Below are 24,799 nucleotides of genomic sequence, written 5' to 3' on the forward strand. Positions count from 1 at the left end.
GAACAAATCCAATATTCATTGATAACGGTGCATTGTCGACGTAGACAATGATTTAATGTTGTTCTCAGACACAATGGCTTATCTGAAGCGAAAAAAACTGATTTCGCATAAGGAAATGTGATTGAACCGCATCCAGTCCACAAAGCAACATTATTTGCATATGTCCATTTGTTTCGAACGGTAACGGTACAAAACAGTCCGGGCAGTCATCTCTGTTCCCGAGTGTCGCCCAGATAGGGACTAGACTATAAGTTTTGCGGTCGAGTTTGTAATATTATAATAAGATAATGTAGTTTATCTTTGTCCATGGTATTCTTTTGTATCGCGGTCGGTCAACCCTTGGGCGAATACTTTGTGACCCTTGATGTCTGATCTAAAATGGAAATAAAAAGAAACTGCATAGTTAATGTCATTGCCACCTGCATTCAATTTAAATCACGTAGGAAATGATATTTAAGATTTTGGTATTTTACTTATAGATAAATGATTACCTGTATTATTTATTAAATGTTAAAAAATATTTAAAGATCATGATAATAATAACGCAACAAAAATATATCTTCTATGCGTCAGCATAAACACAATTATGTTGTAAAATATAAAATAAATACTAGCATCAAATTCATATAAAATGTGCTAACCCTCGTAGCTATCCCTAAGACAGAGTCAAAATTTTTTTTTGTGAAGGGTCAGATATTTTAGGTTTGACGGGCCAAGAACCAAATTAATGTAATGTTAAAAAATGGCATTTCTTTAAAACTGTAGTTTTAAGTTAAATTCGTTAGGAAGTCCTATATCTGCAGAAAAGGCCGATTTTCAAAGAAATTTAGTATTAAAACATAAAAGCTAAGGGCAAATAAAAATTTCAAACATTCCGCTGAGTACAAAAAATCTTAATAAAACCTTACTATGATTGACCCATCAATCTGCTATATAGTAAAGCAAACTAGGATATTCGGATTTTATTTTTAATAAAAAAGACTGACTTAATAGAACTAGTTCAATAACAAATGGTAGATTGAGATGATTCTCACAAAGTATCTGCTTGTGTATAATACAATGAATATTTTTTTCAATCAAGCCGTTACCGGTTTCACTTATATTTGAACTACTATCGAATGTGATACATTATAATCGATTTCATTTAAGAAAGTACTTTGTTAACGTCTTACAAACTTCATTAAACATATTATTGTCTGTAATTGTTCAATGCAGGCATTCATGAAAGCTAATAAATCATTGATAAAACAATGTGATTCAAACCAGTAATCCAGTTAGTAACTAGCTGTTTTTAGAAGCCTTTAAAAATATGTGCTTACAGTTAATTTTTATACTAAACTCTTTAATGATACAAAATATTTGCTATTTGACAAAGAGTACATTAGAAAAACATATATTCCGCAAGATCATCGAGCTTGCTTTGCTATTTAATTGGCTATTGATGTTACTCACAATGTGCTCAACCTTTCTAGCAACTGTTCTCGCCATAAATATATTTTTAAGGGCGCAATTTTTCAGTTGCAACAATTAAACATGGCTTATTTAATTCAACATCAATAAATAAGCTACTCCTGAACAACATTAATTTTTTTACTTCTACGAAAAAAATCGTCCTAATTTTTCTAACTTTTATGCGAGTTGTGAATATCGTGTTGAGTGCTTAGTGTAGTAATGCATATATTGTTTTATTATAATACATACAAAAAGTCATCACGAAATAAATACAATGCTTTGTCATCTAATTTGATAACAAAATAATTATTACTCTACTCTGCTTTAAAATCACGACAATCAAAGTCATTAATTTTTTTTTCTGGCTTTGGCAGTGACACGATAAATATTCATAGCTAGAAAATGATAATAAAATATCGCAAAAAGCGTTAGACGCGGCACTGAATATGTAACGTCACAGTGTAATGCGAAGCAATAGGAACACCACATACAGACATATGTCACAACTCCGCCATTAGTCGTTCCGCTATAGCGCATATTTAGAAAATGTAGCTTGTGGACCAAATTAAAATAGGCATTGGGCCGGATTTGCTCCGCGGATCGTTGTTTGCTGACCCTTGATCTAAGTTTAATTGTGTTTTGATAAGGTAGAAAAATAAGGGGCGCAAATGTGATACTTTAGAGCACCTAATATTTTTTTATTATCAATATCGACACCACCCTTTAAATTAAAAAAAATATTTTATTGAATATAAGTAACGTTGAGATTAGAAAAAAAATATTTCAACGCTCTCTTTAGCTATCTGATGTTTTTGAGCCTTGAGATTACAGATAATGGAGCCATACGCTACGAACTAACGTATCGTACAGAACGCGAATGGGCTATAAAAAATATTTTTGGACACGGAGATGCTAAAAAAGTGTTTTGTGTAGTTTTGTTGATATCTAGAAATCTCAGTCATGAATAACTATACAAATTATGACGCCGGAGCTTACTGTACGAAAGCTTATGTTGCCTTAATCCCAATGAATTTTTTTTTAATAATTAACATATTTTTACAATACTTTTCTGATTTTTTAGTATAAAAGTATAAAAAAATACAAATATTATATATGATAAAATAAATTACGGAAAAAATTGGTTTTATCTTTTTTATATTTTCATTTTTGTTTTAGCCATTATGGATTAATTAAAAAAAATGTATAAGCATTTTTTATAAGTCAGTAGCAGTCACCGTTGTTCTTAGTATATTATATTATATTAATACTGTTTTTTTTTAAATGTTTTGACACTTCATAGCTTATATAGTTATAAAAAGTATGCAAATTTCATGATGAAAATTTTTTTTCTGTTTTTAGTGCTGTTCCTAAAATTAATGATATTTGCATCGCCTTTTTATTTAAACTTTAAAGGAGTTTAAACTAAGGCATAATACACTAAAATTTATGCTATTTAATTTTACTAAAACATGTTTTATTTTGTTTCAGAATAATTACCAAACACTAGAGACTCGACAGTTAGTGAGCAAAGTGAAGTTTTAGTGCAAATATAAGTCAAGATGAAGCCGCAAATTTTAGCACTGTTCGCCATTTTCGCTCTGACCGCCATAGTATCGGGTGAGTTCTCTATTTTTTATTTATTATTTTTTTGCCGAAAGATTGCGTGATCGTATTAATTTCAAACCGCAAATTTTGACAAGCAAACAAAGCGGTTTTTGCTCACCGGTTTCGCGAGTCTCTGTCAACAAAACCGAAATTTAAACCAGTTAAATAAAATTACGCAGGAAACCTTGATTACGTTACAGTAAAGGCATTTCATATTTATTCATTCACAATTATTACTAATTTGTATCGGTAATAAATTAAAACAACAAAAAACTCTGAATAGACGATTCTTGATAACTTGAAAACAATGCTGTCTTTCCTTATAGCGTTCGTTAGGCTATTTTATAATTGATGGACATAAACGTTAAGAAAGACATTTTCTAATAAAATATTGCCTTTCTAAGATCGCTAAATACCAGTATACTCAGTCTTAATGAAGTGTTTTACCGTGTCTGGTTTTACCGGTAGCTCTTTTAACATCAAACACAATTATCTTCACATGAGTTTAGAGCTAACTCAATTTGCGCTTGATACTGGTTTTAAAAACTTGAAGTAATTATACATTTAAAACCAATAAAAATTATAGATAAAATCTAGGCAAATCAAAAACCGGCCAATCTACTATTAGCATCGATTAATTTCGCATTAACGCCCAGTTTAGTTATTAATGAATTATTTTAGAATAGTGATTGGCTTTAACACTGTAATTAAATAAAATAAAAAAATAGATCATTAACAATGATTTATCTTAATATATTTTTTAGATTATATAATTTATATTTATTGGTAATGTGAGTTGGACAATTAAACTATGCTTTCTGTACAATTCTATTGGAATGCAGTTAGTAATAAATCAGTTTAGAATTTATGTGGATAAGTTTAAAATGTATTTTTTGCACATATAAGAATGCATTGTTGGCATGTCTAGAATAACTAAGAGCGAGAAGACATAATTTAAGGTTAGTTAAAGCCGACAGCATTCTGCATTAAATTATTATCCCCAGACAATGACCTAAGGTAATATTTTAAAATGAATTAATATTTATTCATCTGCAAAATTAGGACATTAATTCAGGAAATAATAAATATCTGACGAGTATAAGTTATAATAAACCTCCGTTAAGATAATATATCTAATCTAAATCAATGCAAACAATAAACAGAACCAACTGTAAATCTGAAAATTTTGTTACCGTTAAAGTTTGTTTGTTGTGCTAATTAATAGTGAGTGGAAAATTTATATGCAAATTAATTTTTATATTAAAAGTGTACGGAATAAATACCATACATTTAATGGCTAATAATGCAATTTCTAGGATAAATTTAAATCAGTTTTATGGTCAATTGCGTAGATATTTTTTGGCATTTATACCATTACTTATTTACATGCAATTGACGCTATATAGCATATTTATTACATTGAAGAGTATAAAGAAGGCGCCTGATAAATTACGAGTTGAATAATACGCTCAGAACCGATTCCTCGAGTCTCTCGATTACAAGATAATGCTTTTATTTACCGAGTCACTTACGGCCATTACACCGGCCAAGAACACCTCGCTTTATTTTCCATCGGCCAAGTTCAACGATCTTGGCGCTTAGACTTACACTTTGCCGATTTTTTTTCGCTTTTTGTTCTCGGCTCGCACCGTCGTCATTTTGCGATTTTCAAGTGATCGAACGCGAAGGACCGAAAGGTGAAGAGTAACCCTTTGTTAATCTCAGAATGGATCAATAAGTCAATCGTTAAGAATCAGTCGAGCGTGTATTCAAGCCAATTTAATATAATTGGATATGAACAACAAAATAGGTGTAAATTGTGATATTGTCACATCATATGTAAAATGATACATTAGCGATTCTGATTTTTGGCACATTTTAAAAATACGGAGGTAGAGACTCGCACTTTAATTTAATCCCAGATGTATTAATCTTCGGTATAAATTTATTAAATTAAATTAACTAGAATTATAATATTTTTTAAATCTTGTTTTTCTTGTGCTTAATAAAAATCAATTATTTTTAATTTTGCTGAAATATTTAAGCTGTAATGCCTGCACTACACTCTCTGGAAGCTGGCCAAGGTTGGCCAAGGACGGAGAATATAGTGGGTTACTTCGGTCGAGTTCGGTTCTGCCCGCTCTAAGATCTCTCGGAAGTTGTCCGAGGTTACCGAGAACGGGAATTAAAGTGTGGGTAATTCAGTCGACTTGGGCAGCTTCGAGCGCTTCCGAACATTGTCGGCATATTTTCCGAGTCAAAGGGAGCGAAGTCGTAGCTTCGGTTCAGACAACTTCCAAAGAGTGTAGTGGAAGCATAAGATTTTTATTTTTATTTTTCTTTAAAAATTCAACTACATACATTTTATTTATGACTCAGTGCTGCAAATTAATCGTAACTATTTCTTTTCTTAGAATTATAATATAAGCTTTTAAAACTCATACAGCAACATTCTAAAAAAGTGATTTTAAACAGCATTAAAATTTGATTAAAAAATAAATGTGACGCAATGTAATATGTAAGCGTACTTACCAAATAGATTATTTAGCATTATTATCAATTTTTCAACCTAAATAATTTATACATATATATATATAATTTTCTATAGGACCTTTGAAAAAGTTTTCATTAGCACTTATTAAATTATGCTTAATAATTTTCTTTATTTGATGAGAAAAAGCTTATTCAGATATAAGCAAACTAAGGACGGAATAGCGTAGTCTGTTATGTCTCAGACTAGTAACTCTGAGGTTTGCGGGTTCGAGCTCCGGCAGGAGCATTCGAATTTTTATTTATAAAAAATGCGCTTTTATTAAATAAAACTAAATATATTGGTTATAAATTAAATTAAGCATAATAATTTATAATTATTAATATAGATTTCGTCGATTCCCAGACTTTCAGTCTGGTGGTTAATATTTATTTGTAGGTATTCATTATATCTGATTGACTTACTCAGTTGGTACAAATTTTCCCAGCTGTAACGCATTGGGCTTATGACTGTCAGGTTGCAATGGACGACTTAATAAATTAAATAAATAAATAATAAAATATTTTTGAAGCATATAGAAAAAACTGATCACCAGATTTATTCATAAAAACATTGCCATAGGATTTTTATTTCCACGTTCTTGAATTTTTATTTACTGCTGAAATTTTGTATTTTTTATTGCAGTCTTTTTAAAGATTAGAGTTTTGTTAAACATCATCAAATTTATATTGAAAACTAAATTTACTTGTACTTCTTAGCAATAACTATCATTATAATTTTTTAACATATATAATTTTTTCTAGCTCAATATGATTTGTATCAGTTATTAATAAATTATTAGAAATAAATTTATTTATTTGCAAAGAAAAATCATATTTAATTCTAAGAAAAATATAAAAAATATTTTTGAGCATATAGGTAAAAATTTCATGTTATAATAACAAAGCTATGAGATTTTAATCTTTTTTTTTACAAAAAAATAATAGTTTTGTGATTTATTTATTTTTATTTAAAATCGATCTATTACATAAATGTTGTAATGTATTTAACACTAAAATATTTCACAAAATTTCAATATTTGCTTTTATTCATTTAATTAAACGATCCATACTAAAATAAATTCCAGATCTTTTTTGTACTAAAATGATCTTAAAATTGCTTTGAGATTATAACAAAATCATAAATAAATAATATTATGAATCGTAAATTTCTATATATTGCTGCTACATTGTGTTTTTCTTTGTGGTCTTTCTAAAGTTATTTTAGACATTTAATTTTAATTGAAAATCTATCAAAACATAATGTTTTATGTAAGAGTATTCTATAGATCCTTCGTCATTATTATCATTATCAATGATATATTTTTAAATAACGTTAATTAAAACATAAGCTTTTATTTGATGAGATTTTTATTAGTTATTAATAAATAATTGTTATTAGGTAATAAAAAAGTCATGTTTAGTTTCAAGAAAAATATAATACAATACTTTTAGAGCATATAAGAAAATGTAATTATGTCATACAGCTTAGGATTTCAATTTTTACGTTTTTAAATTTTATTTTGAGTACATTAAAAATTATTTTAGAATATAACATTATGATTCAATTTGTATATCAAAGCTGCAATATTATGGACTAAAATATTTTTTAGAATTACCACAGATTATGTACATTTAGATAAAATTACACCGAAATAATTATTGGAATAATAACATACGTTTCTTAAACTCAATAGAAGATCGTAAAATGTTCTATATTTTATGAATCGTAAATTTCCTATATACTGCAGTAACATTGTAAATTTTATTACAGTATTTCTACATATCTTCTAGTTATTGCAAACGGTGTTAAATTTTGTTGTAGTACTCTATAGGTTCTTCGTCATTATGCATATAATAACATTTTATGATTTAAACATCAAAAATTTTGTATAGGACTCTGAAAAAACATGTATATTATATATTAAATTTTTTATCGTTAGTTAATTAGTAATTGAATTAATTGTTGTGATGAAAAAAATCATGTTTAGATTTAAGCAAAATATAATATAATAATTTTAGAGCATACAGTAATAAGTCATCACTATTTTTTTAATATCAAATTTATGAAACATTTAATTTCAAGCCCTTTAAAAATTTAAGCTGTGTTATTATTGAAATTTTAGTTTAAAGTTATTATTTAACTTTAATTACAAATATCCTTGTGACTCAATTCTTCAACTTATTGATTACTTAAATATTCCTATATGACAGGTCTTAATATCAATAAGAGCTTTAAAATATTTATTTTTATGCTCTTAATACTCTTTCAAGATCAATAAGGGCTCTAAAACATTTTAAATTTAAATTAAAGTTTATCTAACCTAAATTTAGATGCTTCTCTGCAATAAATAAAAGTATTGCAGTCTTTCTAAAGATCATATTTTCTGTATTCATTGTTCATTTTTCATTTGTAATAATTAAAATTATTATAGGTAATAATATTTTATCATAAATCTTAAATTTGTTTAACTACGTTTATATTTATCAAAGAATTTTATGATTTAAATATATGTATGTATGTAATAGAATTTTTTATTTAAATAAAAACGATAAATTGCTAGGAGGCCGATAGTAGCAATATTACAAAATAATAATTATTAATTGTACATAATATCTTAGGAGATTCAATAATTATTTCCAGTATAAATAGTGCTCTGAAATTTCAATCAAATTCCAGGTTTTTTTGGTTCTTAAAGTACACAAAAATGCTTATAATTTTACAAAAAAAAACAAACAAGCAATGTTCGCATTGTCTAAAGAAAAATGGCATAAAAATAAATATTTTCCATCGTATTTGTTCTTCTGAAATTCAGATAAATGACATGTAATGGGATATAATACTTTTAAGCTTAATACAATTTATAAACAATCTAAAAAATAATTTTGAGTGTCACTAATAATAAACTGTGAAAGAGTTCACTATTAAAAAAATTATACCGATCTTTAGATATTAAAACGTCAAAATTAAATTAATTTTGAAGTACGTAAAATCCCAAAAATTTGATACTAAAACTTTTCTGTATAAATTACAATAAATAATACGATTTATTCAATATTGAAATATTTGTCGATTACAAAGCTAAAAATTTACGTTAAGTTCCATGACTAATAAGCTCACATCTAGTCTGCTTATTCTCCTCATTATCCTTATAAACTCCATTCGCAGATTCCGATCCAATTAAGAAAGAATTCGAGCTTCTCGTTCGATTATCTTATATATTATTACGTTACTGAACCTGCTGCGTTAAAAGCGTTGACCTTTCAATTTTCATAGTGGTTCCAGGGACCGTGACCGTGATTGATAAAAAATGTGACCACAAAATCATTTGAGGCATCATTAGGCTCAGTGTTGCAATAAGCGTAAATAATTATTGGAGACTGGATGGGCTATATTATAAACTAACTATGAGTTGCATAATGTAACTTGTGTATGTGTGGAATGTTCTATGCTAAGATTTGTTGCACTATAAAATAATTTCTAAGAAATTCTGGGTAAAACATAGTTGGGAAGCGAGCTAGAATTGTTTAGATTGTTGGTTATATAGCGTGAGTCATTAATAAAATATACGTATAATATATAGACAAAGTATTGCAGTTTACATTATAAATATAGTATTTAAAGAATGTATCTTAAATTAATGAAATAATACATTTTAATAATAGTTAATTCTTTAAAAAAGTCTTTAAAAAAATGTTTATAGTATGACATTATTTAAAAAAAAAAACATTTTGAGAAATTAGGATTTTATTTATATGTTGTTTTATTTATATTACACTGTAATACATAAATAATATCCTTGATCTTTTATAGTTTTTATTATGAGATCCTATCTAAATAATTTAAATACTATTTGTTTGGTTAAATGTTATTTTTAGCGCTGATCTTAGAATATTTACTTTAAAGTAAATATATTTTTGAGAAACAATAATATTTAGTGTAATATATAGTTTTGTGAGTAAAAATTTCAATTTTAAGAAATGTAAGAAATCACAGATTTTTTGAGGATTTTTGAAAGGACTTAATCCTAAGGAAATAAATAGTTAATAAATCAATAAAATATTAAAAACATAGTAAAATAATGTGGTTGGGTTTAATATATATTTAAATAGACTTAAAAAATATTCAAGGTTATATTTCAGTGTTATATATTATACTAGGAATATCAATTGCTCAAATTAAAAAAAATATTGAGTATAGCAATCATATATTCCAGTGCTTTTATTTTAGGAGCCCTGGGATACGTATCTTTGTCGACTCGCAGAAGTGTTTATATAATTAAACACTTCTGGAAATTGCTCAAGGGCATCGTAGACAATCCTTCAGTGCTTCAAATGTGGGCTCCTGAAGGTGGTTATAGTTCTCGGTCGCGTCCACTATTCTTGCCTGTAAAGTTTAGAACTGGAGCACTTGCCAACTCTTCTCTGGCAAAGGCCGTTCGTCTGCTCAATTCTGTCCATAGAGATATTGACATTTTCTCGTGCACATATGGAGTTTTGGTTCAGTTCGTATGGGACAATGCACACCTGTTGAGGTGATTTGTGTCTGTTATTTTATCTTGTTTTTCATGTTTTTACTTATATGTTTATGAGTGTGTGTGTATTTATGCGTATATGAAATTGTATCGTGACGCATTGGGTTTATCTGTCAGGTCACGATGATTATAATTTTAATAAATAAATAAATATTTATGTATATAAAATATTTAAATATTTAATAAAATAAGGAACGAGTAAATAATGTATTACTAAGAAAAATATAATAAAAAGCTGTTTATTGGGGTGATTAGGTTTGTAATATTTTTAATAGTCGTAGTAAATATTTATAGGTATTCTTCATAATCTATGATTAGTAGTTCGGAATTTTTTTTACGATTATCAATATTATTTATCGTGTATATTTGTGTTAGTTTCTACTTGATAAAGTTATACGAAAAATCACGGAATCATTAAGGATTTATTAAAAGCAAAATTAGGACAAAAATGTGTTAGATATTGACTTATTTCTAAGGAATAAGTTAGTATTTTTTTGAAGGTTTGAGAAGGCTGTATTGTAATAAGATTAGGCTTTAAATGTTTTTTATAGGTATAGATAATACAATATTTAAGTATATTCTATATGATACTATTTATAAGAACTTATTAGTAGCTTGGATTTAGAATTTTTGGCACTTTTTAATTATATTTATCGTGTTTATTCTTAATATGCTATAAATCACAAAATATTGAGGATTATAAAATTAGGACGAAAATGCATAAAATATTTCCTTATTACTCGTTTAATTATTATTTAATCCAAGAATTAAAAAATGTTATAGTATTTTTTATATAATAATATTTACCATTTACAAATAATAACGGATATTTGTATTAGTTCCTAACATGTTTTAGTTTAGTGGGCAAAAATAACAAGCAAAAAATATGCGAAAAAGCACAGAATCTATAGATTTATTAAAAAAAAATTAGGACTAAAATGTGAATAATTTTACTAATAAAATATATTTGTTAATATTTTATCTAATTATCTTATGACCATAAACATTTTAATGGTATTTTTACGATGGGAACTGTTGTTTATTTATAAGAACTTGATTAAGAAAATCTGTAGTTCGGAATAAAAAATTGTATTGCAAATTTCAATAATATTTCTCATTTATTGATGTATTTATTTTAGTTTCTAATATGCAGTAGTTCTATGTCAAAAAGGAATAAGAAAGTAATATGTCAACTATCACAGAATCTTAAAAGTTTTATTTAAGAAAAAATTAGGACGAAAATGTGTTAGATATTTACTTATTCCTTAAGAAGGAATAAGTTAGTATTTTATTCAAGGTTTAAGAAGGCTGTATTATAAATAGTTAGATTAGGTTTAAAATATTTTTTATGGGTATAATATAAATGTTTAAGCGTATTCTTAATGATATTATATATGAGAAAATATTTGTAACTCGGATTAAGAAATTTTGGCGATTCTTAATTTTATTTTTCGTGTTTATTCTTAATATACAAAAAATCAAAAAAAGGTATTAATAAAGATAAAATTACCACGAAAATGCGTGAGATATTTACTTATTATTTACAGTTAAAAGAATTATAGTAATTTTTATATAATGATATTTAACGAATATATTTAATAATATATATTTGTGTTGGTTCCCATCGTGTTTAAGTTTAGTGTGCAAAATAAACAAGCATAAAATATGCGAAAAAGCACAGAATCTATATATTAAAAAAAAATCAGGACAATAATATGAATAATATTTAATAGGAATATCATTTTTTTATATTTTATCTAATGACCTTATACAGTAAAAAAATTTTAAAGGTATTTTCACGATAAAAACTGTTATTAATTATTATCTATGAGAGCTCAAAAAATAATATCAGTATTTCGGCGTGTCAATAAAATTTCTCATATATTTATGTTTCTATTATGTAGTAGTTTTTGTCAAAAAAAAACAAGCAGGAGATCACAGAATGATGACAAAAATAAGATTTATTAAAGAAAATAAGTAATAAAAAAAAATGAAATTTAAAATAAGTTTAGGTTTAAAATATTTTTTATTCTTAAAAATAATGATTTTATGATTTTACATATGAGAACTTATTAAGGAATATCAGTAGCTTAGCTTAAAACATTTTCTTTCATATTTATATTTATATATTTATGTTATTTTTTTAGTTTTAACTATATGGTAGTTTCATGTACAAAAGGAACAATTAAAATGTATGCGAAAGATAGTACAACGTGGAAAAATATTTAGAAAAAGATTAGTTATTATTTTATCTAAGCATTAAAAAGGCAGTTATATAAATAAATAATGTAATTTTAGTATCATAGTCTTTAAAAAATATTTAAGGATATTTTTCAAGATGTTAGCTTTGAGAACTCTCTTGAAAATGATTGAGGTTTTTATTTATATCCATATAATTTCTCGAATACGTATTTTTAATATGTAGTATTATTAAGAAAAACTAAAACATGAAAAAGATAAAGTAATCTTTAAGAATTTATCAGGAGCAAAATTAATACAAAAATGTGTAAAATATTTAGCAATTTCTTAGAAAAAAAATTGTTTATTTTGTATTTTTGTATGTTTATTTATCAATTTCTTACAAAAGTTTTTTTCATAAGAACACTACAAATAATTTTTCTATTTAAGGATTTTTGAGCTTGTAATAAATACAATATGCAATAAACAAAGTGTTTTGTAATTAAAATAAAATTTAAATAACAATTTTTAAGGGGGTAAATATGCAAAACAATTAAATAATCGTAACAGTATAATTTGATTGCCTAATTGTAAATTCACCATTGATTGTAAACTCGAAAATTTAAATCATTATTTAGTGTACCCTTACAATGGATTTTAACGAGCTTGATGATTTTTTAAAGAATGATAAAAGCAGTTAATACACTACAATATATAAAACCTTTAGAATTGATACTGTTTTTCATTAATGGTTTTACATGTTAGCTTGATATAGTTTATTAGCTCATATAAATATACCGTTATAATAACAAATGGAAAATGAATAGAGAATATATATTACATAATAATTTACATTACTATGTCTATATTTTTATTGTAAATTAGCTGATTTTTAAATTTTATAAAAAAGCACTATTCTAGATTTGATATAAACATATACATACATATAAAAACAAGATTATTTTCAGTCTGTTTCAATATATTTATAGCTATTATTAGAATCTAACCATTAAGATATTTTAAAATATTATTACTACTATCTCATAAAATCGCCTATTATATAAGCTAACTATTAAGCTTTAAACACATTAAATCGTTTGCATCAAACATTAATTTGTATGATCGTCGATTTAATACGTGTAATTAAGCTGTGCTCGATTAAACACACATCGTTCATCATGTAAAACGCGATAGATGCCACGATGTCTAGGCCAGACAACAAAACTTGTCTATCGATCAATACCTATTGTCTATAAACCTGCCATAACTGTTTGTCTGAGGTTCGGCATTATTGAGCACGCTGTATAACAACGGTCAAAACAAATAACTAGATACTAACTTGATTGAATCCTCTAGCTATGACATATTTGTGCAATATCATATAATTGATAATTATAAAAAATCAATCAATAAACTTTCTTTCCATACCTTGTACAGCTAATTGAATAACAAGCTCACTATATCGCTCAACACTGATATATCACGATAGACTTCACAAGAAAAAAACTAATAGCATCGTTTAAAAAACAATTTGATCGTTGAAAAAATGATACACACTAGATATTTATATAATAAAAAATAAACAACAAGATGATTCATTGAAAGAAAAAAATGAATCGGCTTACGAATAGTAGTGGCATTAAACGGTTCTTTTCGCGATAATGAAAAGTAACAGCATATTTTAATTGTGATGGATGACCTTGAAATCGCAATGAAAATATGCGTTATGCGAATTAAAATATGTGAGCATTAAAATAGCATTTAATGTAAAAATGCGATTAGTTTAGGTGGGCCATTATAAATAAATTAAAATACAAATAACTGGATAATAATTAAAACGTAGTTATAATAAATACATATAACAACATTATTGCCACAGAGATAAGTTATTTTCATATAAATATCATTTTTATTTTTTTATAACAAGTTTTTGGGTTATGAAAGTAAATCAGTTTTAAATTTCTATAAAATTATTTTTTATGAAGTTATATTACTTAAAAATTATATTTTTTTATTATGGTCTAATTTTAATAACGTTATTAATTTAACTCGATTTTTATTATTATCCGTTATTTAAAATTATATACATAATTAAAAAAATATTGATAGCTTTTAAAGTTATGCAAATTTATTCATATTAATATCAAAATATTTGTATAAATAATGTTTTGGATTTGACTTTACAGTTCAACCTTAATTTGAAGAGCACTTTAGTGGTCAATGATGATGATTTTTATTATTATCCTCAGGCATTTTAAAATCTCTTGAAACTCAAGTAAACATCTCGAAGTTTACTTTAATATTAACACTTAGTGCTGCATGCTGCATTATACAAAGCTAAATATGAAGTGTTTTCCATTTAGTTAAAACGATTTATTTGTATTTAAATTTATTAACTAAGAGGTTAATCACATCACAATAGCAATGAAAAATCAAAGAAAAATATTATTTATTAATATAAAATATAACAATTTTATACGAGGAAATAAAAAATATTCATATACAAATAGTTAAATCAACTTTAACCCTTTGAGTAATGAGTTAATTTATATACATTTGTTAATTAGAATTTAAGAGTGAGTTAATTTTACGTATATTTCTATAATTATTTAATATTGAATTTATAGTAAATAATAATAAAAAATCAGTGATTCAATTAGTTTTATTGCTTTGGTTTATTCTACTATTTTTTTATATTAGTATGTTGCAATAATTTATTTTACTTTTTTATTATTAAATTGTTTTCATGTAATAATATTTTATATTTAAAATAATATTTTTTATTTATTGTTTACTCAGTTTTATATGTTAATATATTACAGTTATGTTTTATATAAATATATAACTATCTAGGCTACCTTAAAATAGTGAAAGATTAACCGCCGTACATGTACGGCCAAACTCTCAAGGGGGTAAAAAATAGATTTGTAGTTGAATATCGTGTGATTGCAATAATATATAGCACAAGCAAAATACCTAAATTCAGATTGTAGCAATGCTACTATAATGCCTGCATTACAGTATCTGGAAGTTGGCCATGGTTAGCCAAGGACGGAGAATATAGGGGGTTATTCGGAGTTTCTTCGGTCGAGTTTGGTCTAAAATCTCTCGGAAGTTTTCCGAGGTTACCGTGGGGGTAATTCAGTCGACTTGGCCAGCTTCGAGCGCTTCAAAGGGACGCCAAGTCAAAGGGACTCTTTCGAGCGCGAGCAGTGAGATACTTCCCCTTTCGCTCTCTCGCATGCTAAGTGACGAGAGTGAGAGAGATAATGATATGATGTTTCGCAAACTGAGATAGAACGAGTAACTCGGTTTAATTTCAGTATGCGCGTAGGCGTCCTATGGTCAACACGCACGTCGAGCGCTGCATCGTGATCACGTGGTCAAGTTATAATACCACATGCTTATCGGGGATTTCATCAGACTCTTACTGACATCTTTGAATATTTTAGGGCACCAAAAGGGATTAATTATATTTTTGATAGTATATTCTTCTAACAGATATCGTTATAATATTTTTTTTTATATAAAATTAAATAATTAGTGGTACTTGAATTTGTTAAAAAAATCGTTTCGCATATCCTTATGTATTTTCCTGGATCGGTTTATATAAATGTCACACCATAACGAATTCTTATTTAGAATCGATGGCAACAAATTCTAGGATAGTCACAGATGTGGTGTTTGTATTCTGAAGTATAATTTTTATGACTTATCGCATTTTGCAAAAGCCGACAAAGATTTTGCGTAAATTGAATATTTATGATCGAAAAGTTTTCACTGATATTGTATTGCCCACACAAATTTTTATAATTATCAGTAGCGTAATTTTAATAATATAACAATTTAAAAATTGCGATTATTTAGCACATTTTTCGATCGCGCGCCAATATGCCAGCTGTACGTGATAGAAGCCGCCGTCCGGACGGCATATGAAATTTGTGGCAGTGTGGCCGCTACTCGGAAGTCGGCGACCTCGGCCGACTTCAGTCGAACTTCGGTTCGGACAACTTCTAGAGAGTGTTGTACAAGCATAAAACTTTTCATTGGATAGATAGTATTGTGTTAGAAAGATTGAATTATTTTCTCAAAAACAATTTATTTAAATTTAATTAAAATTAAGACCACAGTGACTTTGATAAAAAAACCAATTTATAGTATTATTATAATGCACAAAAATTAAATAAAACTTAGATTAAAAATAATACACAATATATAGAAAAAAAATCATAAAATTAAATGATACAAACCGAACATCATTATTAATTTATTTTTAGCAATTTTTATAATAACTGAGATGACAGGAATTTAGCAAACAATCAATGTAATAATTATCATAATTTATTAACTTTAAAACATCGCAATAATAATTGGTCGTATAGCGAAAATTTAAATTTGAGTGAAGTTATTTAAACCATTTAATAGTAATTGCCTTATAAAAAAATGTAGCAGGATCTAGTCCCCAATAAAAATTAGACTGGCGTGTTCGTTAAAAACTTTAGTTTTTTGCATGGCCATAATTAATATAATGGCTTTAGTGTCGTAATTTCGATAGATGGACTTCGGCGGAAGCAGCGAGTACTCACAGTGGACTGGATGCTGGGAAGTGGAAATCTGGACTATCAGGTCAGCACCTAGCCGTCGGCGACGGTTCTCTTCGCTCTTAACTAAACAAACACTTCATATTAAGGGCAAGAGTATTGTTAGTGCATCTACCGTACTGCCTCCGTGTTAAAAATATCGCCCAAGATGATTTTTTTTATTATCGCCATTAATAGAATCAATAAACGTTCAAATTATCCAATTATCGAACGACCGAAATTCTCATTCTATGCATGTGTTATCTAGGAAAACGTTTTCACTACTGTCACACTTAGATTTGGGTTTATGATATGTGCATCTATAGGACTATTAACTGCTTTCGTTGTATGCGAAATACGGTGTTTGGTTTTTTAATTTAGCGATTAGAAATAGCTGTACACATATATCTATGTCAATGTTATGGCTGTTTTCCCTATATATGAATACGTATATGTTTATTAGTATACTATAGCACTTTAATAACATACCTATGTTTATAAAAAGTAGTCTTTTTTAAAACGCTTCTTAGTTTTTATTAATTCGATGGCTTTAAGTTTTAATCGACCAACTCCATATGTGTAAGTTTTATAGAAAGGACAAAAAACTGCTTGGCTTACTTTATTGACAAAGAAGTTGTAAGTTTTTTCTATTAAAGAATCAGAATAGTGAGATAATAGAGGAACTATTTAATGAATTTCAATATGTTTTATCTAATGCCTATAAATAATATTAAATATAATAATACTATAATATAAGTTTTTATATTTATATTAACCGATATTTTATTAGTAACTTTAGATAATTAATACTAAATTATTCATTCCAAACGATATTCAATATAATTTATTATTATTATACGATATCATTAAAAAAATATTTAAACCATAAATTATTTATTCGTTTTTAACTTTTGCCATAATATTTTCGTTTATATTTTTGTGATAAAAGTATAAAAAATATTACACAGATGTGATGCTGTTTTTGCATTGAATGAATCAGTTAATGTTATATTTTATTCAAGATAATATAGCTTGAGATATACTTTCTCTACAAAAATGGTACTTAGAGCATTGAACCCCAATTTATTTTAATCATACTAGTAAATAGTAAGTTTTTACTGCATTTTTTCATAGTTGTTTCTACTTAATTGTTGCTAAGTCAGAACACAGCAATTTTGTTAAATGTAATATTAGATAAATATTAAATATAAAACCACTAACCATTTTTTTTTCAAATTTTTCGTACTACTTTATTGTTTATTTTTGTGATTAATGTCTAAAAATTGATTACACAAATTTATGTGTTACTCTTTTTTCATTGAAGAAATTGGTAAATGTTCTATTTTAATAAAGCAAATAGAATATAAAGTCTTTAATGAAAAATGGAAAACATACACACAATGTAGAAATATGGCAGTCAAAGTATTAAGAATGGCTAAAAAGAAATGGTATGAAAAATTGATAGATGAAATACAAAATGATCCAAATAAGATGTGGAAATCAATAAAACAATTAATTAATCCAACTCAGCAAAACGACATAATAAAAATGAAAATTAATGGAAATATATATCAAGATCCTTATATAATAGCAGAAAAAAAGAATACATATTACATTGAGAGCATAGAAGAAATTGTGAATTCAATACCAAGGATTAGTAATTTAGTACAATATAATAATAAAGCAATAATTGTAAAATTTAGTAAATTTAAATCAGTATCATTAGATGAAATTCATAACATAATATGTAAATTTAAAAAAGGAACTAGTACTGATGAACTAGATATAAATATAATTAAAGAAACATGGGAAATAATAGGAACTAAATTAAATTATTTAATAAATAAAGCACTCTCCTTAGGAGAAATGCCTGAAAATTTAAAGATTGCTACTATTGTTCCTATACCTAAAATAAAAAATAGTAAAAAAGTTGAAGAAATGAGACCAATCAACATGCTACCGTGTATAGAAAAAATAATAGAAGAAGTAGTAATCAAACAATTAAAGGAATTTATTACTTCTCAAAACATAATATGTGAACAACAATCGGGATTCAGAGAAAAGCATTCCACTGAAACTGCATTACAAGTAGTGATAAATGATTGGCTATTGGCTAAGGATACAAACAAAATCATTGGAGCAGTTTTCTTGGATTTCAAGAGAGCCTTCGAAACAATAGACAGAAAAATAATGTTAAAGAAATTGGAGAGTATAGGTATAAGTGATATAGTTTTAAGATGGTTTAATAATTACTTATATAAAAGAAAACAAAAAGTTAAAATAAATAATGTATATTCTGAAGAGAAGTTAGTGTCTTATGGAGTACCACAAGGGTCTAAATTGGGACCATTGTTATTTGTTTTGTATATTAATGATATAGTTAATAACGTGAAAAAATGTAAAATTCATCTATTTGTGGATGACACATTAATGTATTGCATAGGTGATAACATTAAAGAAATTGTAAATAATTTAAATAATGAATTAAGTATATTAGAAATATGGTTACAGAATAATGTACTTAAATTAAATGAGAATAAAACTAAATGTATGTTTATTAATTATAAAAATGTGTTAGATAATAGTACCAAAATAGTAATAAATAACTCTAGTATAGAAATAGTGGATAATATAAAATATTTAGGAGTAATTGTTGATACAAAATTAAATTTTAAAGAACATTGTAATTACATATTAAAAAAAATTAGTAGAAAAATAGGTTTATTATCTAGATTAAGAAATATATTAAGTATAAATACAAAAAAAATAATTTATAATAGTATAATATTGCCCCATTTTAATTATTGTGCAACACTATTAAACATGTTAAATAAATTAGATAAACAAATGTTGCAAAAATTACAAAATAGGGCAATGAGAGTAATTTTAAATAAAAATAGATTAACTAATTGTAAAAGTATGATTGATAGATTAGAATGGTTGAATGTTCAAGAAATATTGAGTATGAATGTTTTAGTATTTATATATATGTTAGAAAATAATATATTACCAAAATATTTCAATAAGTATTTAATAAGAAATAAAGATGTACATAAATATAATACTAGAAATAGAGAAAATTTAAAGAAAATTAAGTATAAGAAAACGAGTACGGCTAGGGGAATTATGTACGGAGGTTTTGATTTATATAATAGTCTTCCAAGAGAAATCCGAAACAGCAAAAATATAACGGGTTTCATAAATGGAATAAAAAAACACCTTCGTACATATAGAAATAAATTATAATATTAAGACTTTATTATTGTATATTTTCATTTTTTCTTTCTGTTATGTATTTTTTATATATTTTTATATATGTTTACTAAATTTGTTAGATGTAAAGATTAGCTATTAAGCTAAATAAATTAATAAAATAAATAAATAATAAATAAATAAGGTTTTAGATATATTTCTGTATGTTCTCAAGTTTACAAAAATCCCGTTCCTTACAAAAATAAGGGTATTCAATTCGAATGTTGTTTTTGAAACCCAATTTTTTTTAATGGATTTTTGCCTTATCGATGTTTTTACTGCATTCTATAATAGTTGTTTTTTATAACTTTTACTTTAGAATAATAACAAAGTTGTTAACTTTAATTTGACATTAAAATTATATTTAAACCACTTTTTAACTTTTGTCGTAATACTTTAATGTTTATTTTCGTGATTAATGTCTAAAAATTATTTATAAAAATTAACGAGTTTCTGTTTTAGAATAAAAGAAAACAAAAAAAAAATTTATATTTTAATGAAGCTTAAATATATTGCTAAAAAAATTTCGTTCCCTACAAAATTAAGGTACCATTTTTGAAACCCAATTTTTTTTTATAGGATCTTTGCCTAATTGACGTTTTTACTGCATTCTTTATTAGTTATTTTTTCCAACATTTACTTCAGAATACTAATAACGCTGTGAACTTCAATTTGAGAAAACGATTATTTTTAAATCGTTAACTATATAATTATTTTTAATTTTTGTCGTAGTACTTTAATAATTATTTTCGTGATTAATGTCTAAAAATTGTTTAAACAAATTATTGATTTGCTGTTTTTGCATTGAATAAATTAGTAAAAATTATATTTTAATGAAGCTTATAAGGCTTTAGATATATTTCTGTATTTTCTTGGTTTTAAAATTTAAAATTTAATAGGGTTTCAAAAAAGCATTTTGGAAACCCAATTTTTATTACCGGATCTTTGCCTAATCGACGTTTTTATTGCAATATTAACTAGTTGTTTCTTTTAACTTTATATCAGAATAATAATGAAGTTGTTAACTTTAATTTGACATAAAGATTATATTTCAAACCATTAAATATTTAATGGTTTTTAACTTTTGTTGTAACACTTTTATGTTTATTTTCGTTATTAATGTCTAAAAAATATTTACAAAAATTAATGAGTTGCTATTTTTGCATTAAATATATTAGTAAAAGTTTTATTTTAATGAAGGTAATAAAGCTTAATAACATTTTTGAAGCCCAATTTTTTTAATGGATCTTTGCCTAATCGAAGTTTTTACTTCATTCTTTAATAGTTGTTTCTTTTAACATTTATGTGTAATTATCTTATTGTTGTTACATCAGAATAATAAATATTTATCAACTTTAATTCGAGATAAAGATATTTTAAACCATTAACTATTTAATCGTTTTTAGCTTTTGTCGTAATATTTTTGTAATTAAGATCTAATTGATTATAATTGATAGTAAATGTTTTATTTGAATATAAAAATTTATAGTTATATATTTTGGTGTATTTTGTACAGTTAAAAAAACTTTTCTCTACAAAAACTAATTCAGATCTAATAAAAAATTGTAGCCCAAATCCTGTTAATTTTAATTTGAGATAAAGGTAATTTTTTAAACCATTAACTTTTGTCGTGAAACTTTATTGTTTATTTTCGTTATAAATCTTCTAAAAATTAGTGTTTTTGCATAGACAAAATTAGTAAATGCTGTATTTTATATACTGCGTTATTTTTTATGCATAAAAAATCTATTCAGAGCAAATAACATTTTTGAAGCCTTCCTAATGATCTTATTTTTTAATGAATCTCTGCTTATATGGACTTTTCACTACATTATTTTATAGTTGGTTTTTCTCAATTTCATGTTTAATTTTTTTATTGGTATTTGAGATTGTAAATATAATTTTATAATCATTTAATCTTTATTTACTTTTATCGTAATACCTAAATTTTTATTTTCAAATCTGTCAATAAAAAATTGCATAAAAAAAATTATGCGTTTTTTGTATTAGAGAAAGTAATAATTGTTGTATTTTAATTAAGTTTATATACTTTTAGGTATAATTTTGTTGTTTTTAAAGACGTCGTTCTTTACAAAAACAATGGTATTTAGAGCCAATTTTACTTTTTAATGGATCTCTGGCAATTTAAATTTTTTACTCCAGTTTTTCAATGTTTTCTTTTTTCATGTTTAATTTAATTATCAATGTTAAAGCAAATTTGTTAAAATACTTAAATTTAAGTTTACCAATACATATTAAACCATAAACTATTTAACATAAAGTAGTTTTAATTGCGTCTTGAATATTTTAAGTTTTATCTATCCATTTAAAATTAGTAATTATAAATGATCTTAAAATAAATAAATTTAATTTAATTATTTTAACAGAAAAAAAAACAAAAATAAGATCTTGAAACATATAAACTGGATAATTTTTCCTGCAATAATAATCAATGATGAGGGTTGAAAATGTGTAAATTTTATGTAAAAATATGCAAATTGCTCGTTCGAATTGGTTCTAGTGTGAAAACTTGATAATATCCTTCTTTATAATTATATATCCTATAACATCCTGTTAATATAAGGCGGTTTATAGACAAGCATATTTATTTATTTCTAATTGAATTAAATTTGATAGTTTTATCTGTGCAATTAATTAATACGTATTTTATTACATTTTTTTCTACTTTCAATATCAATTAAGTGAGTAATAAATTATTATATTGATACCATTACTTTTCTTAAATGATTAATTGAAACAAGAATTTAATTAATTTAGTCTTGTTGATTGAAACACAAGTTTTATTATTAATAATTTAATTGGTATATCAATCATTTTTTATAGTAATAATAATGTTTAGGTTGTATCGAACTAGTTCAGATTGATTTGATATATAATAAAACATATCAAATTGAAAATGCAACTAGAATCGAAACAATTTCACACAAATTATCTACAATCAGTGTCTCCATCAATTCTATCGCAGATTTATTACACATCGCTATTATTCGTCGTACGGCTGGATACTCGATACAGCATCATAATATATAGCACACACGGTTATAATGAATATGAATTTGCATTTTGATAGATGACTGCCTTTGATGCGGGTTGGACGTCTCGATATATAATAATATACCCTTTTTTCACTATACGGTGCATATTTCATACGTCGGTCTTTTTGTCAATCCCTTTTTATTTTTATTTCGAGCCATTTTTTTCTCGTTCCAATCGCGTGTCTTTTTTGCCACCTGTCTTATTAATCAGACGACGGATGCTGGAGAGGTGAATTTTTCTTCTCGTCATTGTGGATTCATAACGCAAGGTGAATTTTTGTGAGGATGAAAAACTTGAACGGTGTCGGATGGCGGACGAAAGTGGTAACTCGATACTTGAAAAGGATAAATCGACGCAATTACGAGCGTGTCCTTTCGAGCAAGCTTCTAAAAGTTTCGAGTTACCGTCGAAGTTTACACATATGTTTATCAAAGCACAGTATATACACATAAGTCTTCTGTGGTATTCCATGACAAATATGCCTCATTCGGGAAATCCACTGTGCAGTAATTTTGTAGCTAGCTGTCTTTCGCTTCTCTTGATTAACAAATATATTATATAGCATAGCTCACTTATTTATTTCAATTTATTTACTTAAATATGTTCCTGGTTTGAATAAGTGACACTGAATGATCCAAACACAATGCAAAAGGGGTAAATTACGATAGCGGTTTTTACGCCGCATAGACGCATTGTCTACTGCATCGTTTTTTTATGGCGTTTAATGGACCGATGTGCCAACAGAGAGGATCTGTTAGTACCATTGTTGAAATTGTAAGTAATGCAATTATTGTATTGAATATTCTCTTATTGCTTATAAGTATTTTGTCTAAATGTGTTGCTATTTCCTTTTCATAAGTTCAAAATTGTCATTTGATTAACCCTAGTGTTAGCTGCACTGCCACAAAATTATGTTGATATCTTTACAATGTTTCAAATATAATAAATCTTTTAATAATTTTGTTCACTATATTTGAGGATCAAATAATTTTAATGGTTTTGTAACTATTACTCTTCTTTAAGCTTTTTTAAAATTAACCATCTTTAAAAACAAAATATTGTGCGTAACTTTGCTTTTCATACAAATTATTTTTAAATAACCACAGTTTAAAAATGTACAATTTATGCAATAATCATTTTTTATTTATACGTGTCATATAAGTCGTTTCGAAAATCTAGCTTAACTCTTAGAAAGTCAGGTGTCCAAAGTAAGCGGCTGCTTCATTATGATTTAAGGGTTGTCTCAGTCAATTCGGCGTAGCTCCGTTTAGTGTGAGTTTAACGGAACTAGCATTTATTTCAAGACGATAACATAGAGGTAGTCTCGGATGAAGTTTTTGACTTAGGCGTCCAAATATCACAGTTTTATGGTTTATATATTTTGAAGAAAAAAGAGTCTAACTCCATTTTAGTTCTCAATAATCTAACCAATGTCAATAATTTGGGGCGGAACTAGACTCTTTGTTATTGTATATTAAATATTGGTACAATTGCGTATCGGTAGACTAAAAATAGGTAATAAATGTCAACGTCGTCATTCTATGTAGTATGTAATTCGGGGAGTCTTGGTCGAAACCGCATTTATATGCATTTGCCGCTGGTCTTTCATTG

General features: G+C 26.1%; 1 protein-coding gene across 2 annotated transcripts in view; it reads left to right on the forward strand.

Annotated features, from left to right (window-relative positions):
- Window positions 1-24,799, forward strand: part of LOC148231678 (serine protease inhibitor dipetalogastin) — an 89,272-nt gene that overhangs the window by 30,381 nt on the left and 34,092 nt on the right. For both annotated transcript variants that reach the window (XM_088193246.1, XM_088193245.1), the window contains exon 3: window positions 2,941-3,069. In XM_088193246.1, coding sequence (XP_088049372.1) covers window positions 3,012-3,069 — 58 coding nt within the window. In that variant the 5' untranslated portion in view covers window positions 2,941-3,011. The remainder of the gene's footprint in view (window positions 1-2,940; window positions 3,070-24,799) is intronic.

This window comes from Plectrocnemia conspersa, unplaced genomic scaffold (assembly GCF_051122295.1).
Source record: "Plectrocnemia conspersa isolate PC_06_02 unplaced genomic scaffold, ASM5112229v1 ptg000009l, whole genome shotgun sequence".
NCBI classification, from domain to species: domain Eukaryota; kingdom Metazoa; phylum Arthropoda; class Insecta; order Trichoptera; family Polycentropodidae; genus Plectrocnemia; species Plectrocnemia conspersa.